Below are 11,442 nucleotides of genomic sequence, written 5' to 3'. Positions count from 1 at the left end.
TAGACAGACAGGTTAGACATCTTCGAGGGGATCAAAGAAAGCTGCTAACCTGTCCTATGGAACCTGAACCTACAGCATCTCTATTTGTTTTGCACAGAGTTCACTTCAAAATGTCAGCTATGGTGATGACAATAATTGAATGCTGGGTCATAGGTATTTTACATGCTGGCAACCATCAACATGAAGTATTTAATTCCTCACCCAGGACAGAAAAATATACTTGCTCAATTACTCCATCTAAACAGTGTGTCCAGTATATGAGCCACGTATCTAATTGTTAAATTCCTAGGAGCCACATTAAAAGACTAAAAAGGAACAGTTGAAATTTATTTTAATATATTCTATTTAACCCAATTTATCTTTAAAAAGTACCAATGATATATGCTACATTCTATTTTTTAATCCAAGCATTTAAGATCCAGAGCGTAATTTATACTTACAGCACATTTCAATTTTGAATAGCCACTTTTCAGAACCTAAAGAGCCATTGTATTGGACAACACAAATCTAAATATTTTTAAAAAATTATCATTTCTTTAATATTCTACTAGAATGAGAATTTTATGGGGAAGTAATATGACTTATATACCAAACTATAATTAGCAAGACATTCAAATTGAGCAATGAAACAGAACAATATTTGTTAGGATTCTCCTTGCTTTGTGACAGAAACTATAGCAATATTGTTGTTAAAAGCCCAAGTGCTGAAATCAGAATGCTCTGAGTTTGAATCTAAGCTAAGACAAATATTACTTGTTAAAGTAACTGCAGTCAATAGTCTCAGTTTTATTCTGTAAAATAGAAATGATAATGATATCTACCTCATTCAATGAACCAGTATTTGTAAAGCATATGGAAGATTATCTGCACATACTAAGTTACCCCCCCCAAATTTAGTTATAATAGTTATTGTTCGTTATAGTCAACCTATAAATTAATTAATATTTGCAAATGTTAAAATTATGCTGCTGGCTAGGAGTAAAAGAATATATAAAATTTATTTTTAATAATGTATCATGTTCTATAAGTTACGTTAAAAGAGACATAAGTAATATATCCTTATTATACGGTATTTTTATAATGCTATGCAATAGAAAATCCAGTTTTACAAAACAGAAGGTTCACTAATTCATGGGCTATTATTGTTTCGAAACAAATAGAAAACACCCAGCTGATATACTACGATAACTAAAACTTTACTTTGGCCCAATTCCACAAAAATGTGGTCTACGATAACACAATCAGGAAAACACTCATTTTATTATATTTAGTCCAGAAAGAAATATGGCTTAGGCAAAAGTAATCTCAGAGATTTATCAAGTAAAATGTGATAATTTTGTATCAAAATTTTTGTGTTGACAAAGAATATTTTTAAAAGTCTGTAAATATATTTGTATGTCTTGTCAGTAGAACTCTTATTAGCAAACCCCTTAAACTCCTTTTTTCACAAGTCCAGACAATATGGATTACAAAACAGAAGGAATCACATATCATTAAACCCTAAGTAATATCATTTCACTCTCCTCCTCTAAATCTTACAGCTCAGTGTGCAACTGTTGTCTTCTGTATCAAGCATAGGGCAAATTAAATTTTAGTAACAACTACTATTATCACCTATATTTATTATATACCCTTAATGCAGATATCACTGTAGGGAATCATTTATAAATTCAATAGTGACTTTAAGTTCTACTGAATTGGGCTACTGGTATACAGCAGACTCACATGTTCAAATTACTGTTACTTAAAAACTCTGATACTGAAATAGAAAAAAAAATGCAAAGTAGAATTTAATAGAGCATATTACTTACGTTCACAAGTGTCCCCTTTTTGCTGGTAGCCTGCTTTGCAGATACATTTTCCAATGGGCACTAACCATTCTCCTTCCGCACTGCAGTGCATCCTGGGGGAGTTTTCTGCTTCTTCCTCTGCGCTGTTGACACATGTTCCTCGAACCTCGACTAAAGAGGAAAATTCTGAACCAGTCACTGTATCTGGAAAGATAGCTAAGTTCTCAATAATGGACCAGCACTTCTTGTAGTACACTTTGACAGAAACCAAAGCTATGCAAGCCCCTACATCCTGAAAGGCAAGATAGAATCCCTTTTTGGACAAAGGTCCAATCTCTCTCACCTCAGTGTTAAGCTTCATCTTTCTTTCACCAAGATCACCTTGAGTAAAACTTTCGTCTGCAGCAATAGTGTCTATTTTTACATAGAGGTTTTCTCTTATATTCCTGCCAGTGTCGTAGTCTGTTTCATAATAGTACAAATTAAAGGTTTCCTTGCAAGTTCCCAGTACTCCAGGAAGACTGTTACAATCCCTCAGGGTGAATTTCAATTCTACAAAAATCCTTTGTGCATTGCCTTTCGAAATCCAGTTAGTCCGCAGCCAGTTGTTTTGGTTGGGCTCCATGACCTGGCACACCTGGTATGTTCGTATCGGGGTATAGTTCTCATCCAAACCACTAATTTCTTCCCACTGTAAAATTTAATAAAGGTCATCAGTCATTCAGAATAAAACATTTTGATTTTGAAAGTGAATGAACAATCCTTAATAAAGTACAAATGCATATCTTTGAAAGAATTAAGGTAGATTCCCACCCTAGCAAATATTGTAACCTGAGAATACAGCATTTTCACTTCAGCTTCATTCTTGTGGCGGAACATCATTTAGGTTGCTTGCATTGTTTGTGCATACAATAAATATTTCATTTTGTTAATATCTGTTTGCTAGTATATTAGTTTCTTTTTACATGTTTGCTTACATCTATAGTCTCTCCATTGAGCTTATACTATTTATAGACTAAAGTGCACAACACAATTACTTCTACCACATAATGCATATACATATGAACACATGGAAGAATTTTGTTAACTCAGTTGATGTTTTAAGTGATGTTATATTTAAACTTAGAGTTTAAATATAACACAGAAGAAAATGCCAAGAGCATTCTAAAATGCAGTAACTCTTCACAACATATTGATATTCATAATGCGAACTCTTTTCAATCTTTTCAAAATGATACTTGAGTAACATTTTACAGAGCTATTTATTTATTGCAGTGTTATCAATAATCTTGTACATAAATCCACACAATGATAAAAAATAGTTGTATAAAAGTATGATTCATCTTTGTAAATAAATTGCTTTCAATAGACAATCAAATGGGCATGGCAAATCAGCATCCTGGATCATATTACAGTAATAAGCTCTCTGACAGGAAAAATATCAGATGTTTAAAAATGCCCATTCATATGCTGATACAATACATGCAATATCAAACTCGCTATATATTTTCACAAAAAAAAGCAAAATAAGTGTAGCAGAATTAGCAATAATTTAAAGATTAAACCATGTATATTACCCTATGTTACTCATTAGTAATTAAAGTCATTTCACCTAAAAAAGCCCTAAAAGCCTTAAGTAACAGTTATTTATATCCTTTCTTACCATTATTACAAAATTTCCCACTTTATAGTTATGCTACCGAAATAGTGAAATCATCTACTTTAATTCATTTCCCGAATATAAAATGCCAAATATAAAAAATATATTAGTATTAAAGTGTGAACCTATACAGCATACAATATTTAAACTATTGTTTCAAGAAGAGCAGATGGGAAAATAAACTAATAAGCATGTGTTAGTGAGTTTTATTTGTAAAACTTAATTGAGAATAAATTTATTTAAATGCTCTACAAAATATATCTACTTTTAAAACTTTCTGAGAAAACTAACAAGACTGACAAATTAGCAATATAATTCAGAAATTTCTTGTGCGATGTTATATAATTGCTATAATTTTATGAAACATATCATCAAAGGTCCTCAACTATAGCAAAAAAGTCATTATCATGTGAAGCTTTTACTCAGTATAACTTGAGTTTGTGACTAGTTAATGGTGTGCATATTGTCCCTTTGTTTCAGTTAGCTGCTGAACGGCTCTTAGCCAAATACACCTAAATTCCTACATTTAGACAGGTAGGTTTTAGTCTCTTAATTAGACTGAAATCAGTAAAACTGGTAATGGTATCTACTAAAAAAAAAAAAATCAAAAGTTCCAAAGGTAAATGTGCTCTTTTTAATTATTTCCTAGTTTGAAGAAACCAAGGCTAATTATTTATAAAGAAATATATCTCACATGTTCCTTTTTCTAACTTTAAGAACAATTATATTACTTTGTTCTATGTATGAAAAATCAATTTTACTAACCTATGAAACCCAGTTAATTTTAATTTTTATTTAAAAATTTATTCCTGAGAGGAAAATTTTTAAGATAACTGTGTATAGATAACAAATAGTGAGACTAACATAAATTCATTTAACACAACTCTTGTTTTATTTCACATTCTGAGAGACTGCAGTCACTTCTACAAATGACACCATTGGGAAAGAAGTCAATTCAGATACTATGCTTTTATATCATGCATATAAAAATATTTTCTAGAAATTTATATCTTAATAATAATTTATTTCTGTTTAGATATTTCCTCACATGTAAGCCAATTCATTTCACACGTGGAAAAACATTGTCAATCATCATTTTCTAATATTATCTATTGAGTCCTTCATTATATAGAGGGTTAACTGTTAACTCAGATACTTTGGATTGATAAAATGCCCATTTTGAATCCAAAATAACATAAATGGTCATAATTTATCATTTTGTAGATTACATCGATGAAATACTATAATCATATATCAGTTTACTTCTCCTTAGAAATAAAAACCATCCTCTATCTCTATTTGTTTTAATTGATGGCTGGTAGAAAATAGGCTACATCTGTCATTGCTAAGTAAGGTGTTTCATTTTTTACTCTGAATGTCTTCCCACGGTGTGTATTATTTTACTCATGAAAACATGCCTACTTCAAATGTAAGTGCACTTTTCATATTTAATCTATAAAATATTTGTCATTTTTTCGTAATTTATTCTGGCCAAAACAGATAACTACAGTATGATCTTAAGCAATATCTCAAATTTTAATTGAATGAAAAATCTGACATTTTAAACAGATTTTCATCATTCACATTTTGCATTCTTAAACTGACTTCCAGTCATGAAATACTGATTTTATGATGGTGTTATACTCAAATATCCCTTTTGGACTTTAATTCTTCTCTTTGTAAAATTGGTTACACTTTTTATATCCTCACTTATACTTCATGCTTTTTGATTCCAGATTTCTTACTGTGCCAAAGATTAACTCAAGTTACAATGAGATATATTTTCCTTTCTCAGAGCCCTCTTCCTTAATAAGGAATGGAGTACTTGCATTTTCTCGCAACTAAAAGACCTCAAGACATAGACATTGAACTAAATTTAAGTGAGTAATATATCTTACCTGATATATGAAACATAATGTTCACAATTGGGGGGGGTTACTTATATTTTCAGAGATTTTTCATTTGACTGCTTTCTCTCATACTTATAGTAGCAGATTTTTACTGTAATATGTGCATGCTGTACCATCACATGTAAACAATAAAAGTAGACTGCACATTATATAAATTTGGAGAATCTAAATAATATTTTATAGCAAACTATAAGGTAAGACATTGAACATATTCCATTCAAAGTATATTTTGAATGATGCTAAAACTGTTTTTAAAAGAGGAAAAACAGATTGCATACTGTTTTAAAGAACTACATACAACCTACTTGGTGATTATACTAAAGAAATATAAAGCAACTAGAGAGGTTTTAGTGAGTTTATGAAAGGACTGTTCCCTGTAATTAGTTAGCATTTATAGCCTGGAACCTCAGGTATGATTCCACTCACAATAAGAACTCAAAAAGATTATGGTTATAGAGATTTTTTTAAATCCATTTCCCCAAGTGCTAAGTATACCTCCTACTCTACTCAAAAATATCAGTGTCTCATTAAAAACACAACAAAATATTGAACAAGATATTTGGAATTAAAACTGCTTAAATATGAAGGCTGTGCATAATTCCACTGTGGGGAGAGGGAAAAGGTTCTGTTCCTTATTTTAAAAAATAAAGGATGGTATTTTATAAGAAGCACTTACCCCATTTGGTGGAGAGGAAATCCATTCCAACTCTGTTTGTTGTGCTTTAGAATCCAGCAATAGTACTGAAAAAGAAAGTTTTATTTCCAAACATTACATAAAAAATGTAAACACATTTGTAAAAATTATTAAAGTGAATCTAATTGTATATAATTATTGCTTCATGACTTAAGATACATAAAGTTATTTGTATAAACAAATGGTGAAATGAATACCCACCTGACTGAAGTATATTATTCTTTGTTAGAGAGAAAAGATGTGAAATGTTATATTGTATTTGGTATTTTTAATTAAAATATTAAAATAAATTTAAAAACTCAAAAGTAGCATAAAAGTGAGGGTAAAAAATTGCTGTGATGTATTGATTCTATAGTAATTGTATACTGCAAAGAGTTTTTAAACTATTGAGCCTCTAAATTTTGTTAAATATGATAACATGAACGTAATTAAGTATAATTTCATATTACTCTTAAGCTAGGTATTAATTTATAATATTCTGCCCAAAGTATTTCCTATCACCTTTTGAGAACTGGAGTTTATTTTCTTTAAACTTTTCACACAGTGTCTTCTCTGAAGTCAAAATGAATATGATTAAATATTAAGCAATGTTATCATGAGAAAAATAAGCTATTATTTACAAGATATATTTCTGAGTTAGTCAAACATCTGTTTTTAATATTTCTATTTTTTTAATTTCCAAAGGTTTCAAAGCATTAGCTAATTGTCAAAACGGTATATTTAAACTCTGATCTAACTTTTTTCTGACTTTACTTTTTAAAACACTTGTACTCAACTTTTATGCTATAAAAAAGCATAATACAACTAATTTAAGTTTACATAAATGCAATGAATGTTCCTGGTTATAGTAATATATATTCAAATGCCATACATTAATATATATTATACTTCTAGTTTGATATATCCTATTGCTTTTTAAGACAATTACCTTCCTAATGCATTCACTCTTTGGACAAACTGGTTTCAGAGTTACCTAAGTTTTTCACTCTTTAAAGTATTTTTGACTCTATAGACTTTTAACAAATGTATCAATTTGTTCAGAAATACTAGAGAGGGTATTTTCAGGTATGCAAATATGGTTAACATCGACCTCAGCAAAAAGTTAGTATTTGGACTTAAATAAAATACATGTTTATATAAACTTTTAAATAATCCCTAGAAAGAAATGTATATTTTAAAGGAAATGAAAATGTGTCATGCTTAGAAAACGAAAGAACACACTGATTATGTATTCAACTCCTTCACTCTAGTCAAGGTTGTTGCCTGTAAGTGAAAATAGATATAGACACTTTTCTTCAAAAATGTTTTGCACTTAAGACTCTCAGAGACCATGACAACACACTTGACTTCTTTTCAAATAAGGAAAAACCCACATTTTTCAAATACAAGTTGTATTTCGCACTTGGAACATTAATAAATCGTTGGACTAGTGAATGTACATAAAGTCATTTTTAAAGATTTTGTTTGTTTGTTTTGGTCTTCAACTGTAGAGACGAAGCACAGGAAACAACGTGGGTTCCAGGTACTCTCCTTTTGAGGTTATTTTATTATTACGTTAAAGTCTTCTGTACTGAGAAGACAATGGATTTTACACCCAAGTGAACTTCTTGGCTCGTTTTTCAGAGTGAAATAAGCATTTCCGATTGTTTATTGCCATTCTGTTACCCATAAGCATAGCCTGGGATGGGAGCAAGGACCATGGCGGGACGATGATGGCAAACAAGTTAAGAGAGAAACAAACTAACAAAAACAAAACACTAACCAGCCCCTGAGCGTTTAATCAGAAGCAGAAAGCGGTCAGCACGTCTCCCTCCCCGCCCTCGGCTCTCTGGATGCACCCGCAAGGGCGCGCTTTTGCCTTCCGGCTCAGAGCACCGGGCGCCATCCTCCACTCACGCCCGCGGAAGTGTAGCCCGTTGGCCAACCGAGACCCCGGGCGCTCAAGACGGTGCTCCCGGACTCCGCGCCCTGCCACGCCGGCCGGGCGGGGCTGAGGGCGACGGACGAGATGCGGGGCGCACCCTGGCGGAAGCAGCCAAGTTTGGCGGGGGCTGCCAGACCGGCGCGCCGCTGCGCGGAGCATCCATTACTCCTCCACCAGACCTGGGCACTCCAGGGAGCCAGTGGCGCCCTCTCTGAAGAAGGAGCCGGGAGGAGAGACAGGCTTTCGGGAAGCGTCTCCTCTGAGGGAGCGACGGTGGCGGCAGCTTTTACAGAGAGGAAAAATAGCAGCTGCACTTCGCCTCCAAGCGTCAGACTCTGACTTAGACACGCGCTCGCAGTAGCGGGAACTGACCGCTCCGAGAGAAACCGTATGCAGAAAGTGAAGGAAGAGGGAGTGTCCCTCCTATTTCTCCAGCCACCCCATCCGCCCCGGAGGCCTGACACCGGCTCGAGGCAGTTCCCAGCGCCCGCCTGTGGGTGCTGCGGCGCCGAGAGCCGTTCTGGGGTTTGCTCGCTCCCGGAACGGCAGCTCCAGATCGCCGCTGCGCGCTGGGAGCGTCGCTACGGAGAAGCCCAGCGCCTTCCCCACCCCGCCCACCTTTTAAACCGACGATTAAAGAATTCAGTCTCCAAGAATCCGAATTCTCTCCACGTATCTTGCACCCAGATGAGAAAAGCGAGCGAGTGAGCTACTCTGGCTGCGGGAACCTCTCCCCCTAGTGATGCAGTTATTTATAGCCCAAACTCCCGCCCGGGTCAGGTAGAGCTAGCGCACCCGGCTTCGGCGCGGCGGTGCAAACTTCCCCTCAGGTCCCGCTGTTCTGGAGGAATCCGCACAAGGTTCCAGGATTGAGTGTTCCTAATCGCTCATGTCATGCGAGTAGAAATGTGGGTTTTGGTGTGTTTGGGTGTGCGTTTCTAACACGTCGGTTCAGCCGCAAACGCGTAACCGACAGCGAAAACCGGAGTCACGGTTTTTTGTGAACATGCCTCTGAATGGGTTCATCGTCAACATAGGTTGCAGATGTGGAAACATGCCTCTGAATGGGTTCATCGTCAACATAGGTTGCAGGTCAGAAGGTCAGGCTGGATGGAGAACTAGGGCATGGCGTTGGTCTGAAGGGTGGTTTTAGTGAAGAGGGGTGCGCGAATGGGGGTAAAAGCTTAAGTTTTCAGGAATAGATGAAGCGAAAATCGATATATAGCCCCCCAGTAATCACCAACATGACCTAAATCTGATATCAGATTCCTCTATCCTTTACACTTCAGGGACAAGTAATGATTAGTATTCTGCTTTAAAATATCGGATCGGAAAATCAACCTTTCCAGACTTAGAGCCTGGAAGACAGGGAGTAGGGTGGCGGTGGGGGGCAGATTGTGACACCTCTTAGAGCAAGACATTTCCATTGACAAGATTTATTTTTCCCCAGCTCCAACTACAGGCACCGAAAGGTATTTTACCTTCTGTCAGTGATTCAAAAGAGAAAGAAAAAAAAAAAAAAAAACATATACAAGCGTATCTGACTGCCCATATGAAACCTGCTTTCTTCATCCAGAGCTAGCCCTCAGGCTCCGGGTCTTTTGCAAGGTTTGACCACACGGACTGAACTGCCAGACTGTGGGGCAGATGTTTGGGGACTTCCAGGCGGCATCACATTATTAGTTACACAGCCCCATCCCGCCCCCTGCTTCCTCGGTCCGGTCGAGCCCTCCGCTCTTGCTGTCCCCCAGCCGCCGGGCCCCGCGAGCGGCGTGCGCTGAATGAAAGCGCCCCCGGCCGCCGAGCGCGCGCCGCTGAGCGGATTCACCTCCGCGGCGTTATTGTTTCGCGCTGGCGGCCGAGCGCCAACCGCAGGCCCGCGCCTCGTATTCCGACGCAGTGAGCACTTTCATTAGTAACCCAAGCGTTCGGATCTCAGACAAGTCACAGCCCCTCTGGGAAGGCTCCGGACTTCAGCCACTCGCTAGCGGGCTGGCTGGGACACTAGAGGTAACCTCTATACCCCCACCGCACACCCCCGCCCCACTCTCCAACCAACTCCAGCCGCAGCTTACCCCACCGGAGGAGAACGTCGAGAGGAAAAGGAGAGGGCTAGAGGAAGAGATCTGACTCGCTCGAGTCCTAGAGAATGAGCTCGCCGGCCGTACCCCCCCTCCCTCCCGCCCGCTCTCCGTTGCTGCTCACGCCTTCCAGACTGCCGGCGCCAGAGATCTCGCTCCGGCCCCGGGCGCGGGGCTGCAGGCGGCTGGGAGCAGCCTAGCTAGCCTCCCGCCTGCCCGTCAGTAGCAGCCGGAGCGGTGAGGGGGTGGGGATCCGGCGGGGGAGGGTCGCCCAGCGCCGGAGGCGCGGCTGGTAGCCCGGCGGATGAGCTGGCTCACGCAGGTAGACAGCTAAATAAATAAGTCAGAACAAACTTTGCTTTTCCATTACCTTACCTTCCTTTGCAGCCTGCGCCTCCCCGGTGTGTGCAAAGCGGAGCAGCCAGATGTAGCATAAAATAATCCATGAAGGGTGCCGAGTTTGAAAAACCATGGTGCATGAGCAGGTTTTATTTTAGGGTTCAGTTGAGTCGTAGCTTTTAAATGCTGTTTGCTCCGAAGTGGGTTATTTTTTTTATTGCTCTCCTCTCTTCAATTCCCCTTCTCGGTCTCTCGCGGGCCGCTCCACGTTTAGCTTTAAAAAAAAAAAAATGTTCCCCTCTTGTTCGTTCGCACGGTGTTAGCTGCCTGCCAGTCTCCGACTGCAGACCGGCCGCTTGCTCCACACTCCAATAATATCAATTAGGGGGGAGGGGGCGGGGCTCTGAGAGGAGAGCCTCCGCCACTCGCGGTGAGTGGCAGGCGCAGCCGGCCTGCCAGGCGGCGATTCCCAGGGCTGAGGGGCGGGTCCTTGTGAAACGGCCGCCCCGGCCACGGGGGCGGGGTTCGGGGCGCGGGCCAATCGGCGGCGAGCGGAGTCAGGTTGCGGGTCCAGGATTCCCTCCAGGTTCTTAGCTCCTGACTCCAGCTAGATGCTAGAAGAGGGAGGATGTGGACCACCGCCGAGTTGTGTGCTGCAGTGGGCATTCCGATTTTAGCAACTGCAGCTTTCGTGGAGCAGAATCGATCCGAGAATAACGCTTCCAACTTACGGTCCTGTTTACAGCGTTACTCCTTGTGGTTTTGTAGAAACCAGACGCAATGCAAGCGGTCTCTCTGCTACCAAGCACGGAGCCGGGACAGTGAAATGAGCTGTGCCTTTAAGTAATGAGCCTGTTACTTTTTTTGTTTTTACAATCTCTGTGGGTCGGCTAACTATTCTTTTCCTTTCTTGAAAGGTTTCTACTTCTCTTTTTGTTCCTCCAACGGCAGTCTGCTATAGGCACCACCAGCACAGTCCCTGGAAGAATAAAAGTAACCAAATGTATTAGGTTCAAACAGTATTTCCAAGAGTTTGCAACAAGC

At 38.9% G+C, this 11,442-nt stretch overlaps 1 protein-coding gene across 7 annotated transcripts in view; it reads right to left on the bottom strand.

Moving 5' to 3' along the window:
• Positions 1-10,766, bottom strand: part of EPHA7 (EPH receptor A7) — a 158,419-nt gene extending 147,653 nt beyond the window's left edge. For all 7 annotated transcript variants that reach the window (XM_006926294.3, XM_006926295.3, XM_006926296.3 and 4 more), the window contains exons 1-3: positions 10,435-10,766; positions 6,037-6,101; positions 1,812-2,481 (exon numbers count right to left, since the gene is read on the bottom strand). In XM_006926294.3, the coding sequence (XP_006926356.1) occupies positions 1,812-2,481; positions 6,037-6,101; positions 10,435-10,531 (832 nt within the window). In that variant the 5' untranslated portion in view covers positions 10,532-10,766. The remainder of the gene's footprint in view (positions 1-1,811; positions 2,482-6,036; positions 6,102-10,434) is intronic.
• Positions 10,767-11,442: the final 676 nt, after the last annotated feature.

This window comes from Pteropus alecto, unplaced genomic scaffold (assembly GCF_000325575.1).
Source record: "Pteropus alecto unplaced genomic scaffold, ASM32557v1 scaffold7, whole genome shotgun sequence".
NCBI classification, from domain to species: domain Eukaryota; kingdom Metazoa; phylum Chordata; class Mammalia; order Chiroptera; family Pteropodidae; genus Pteropus; species Pteropus alecto.
Note: the sequence above shows the minus strand (reverse complement) of the source record. Positions and strands in the feature narration are given on the sequence as shown.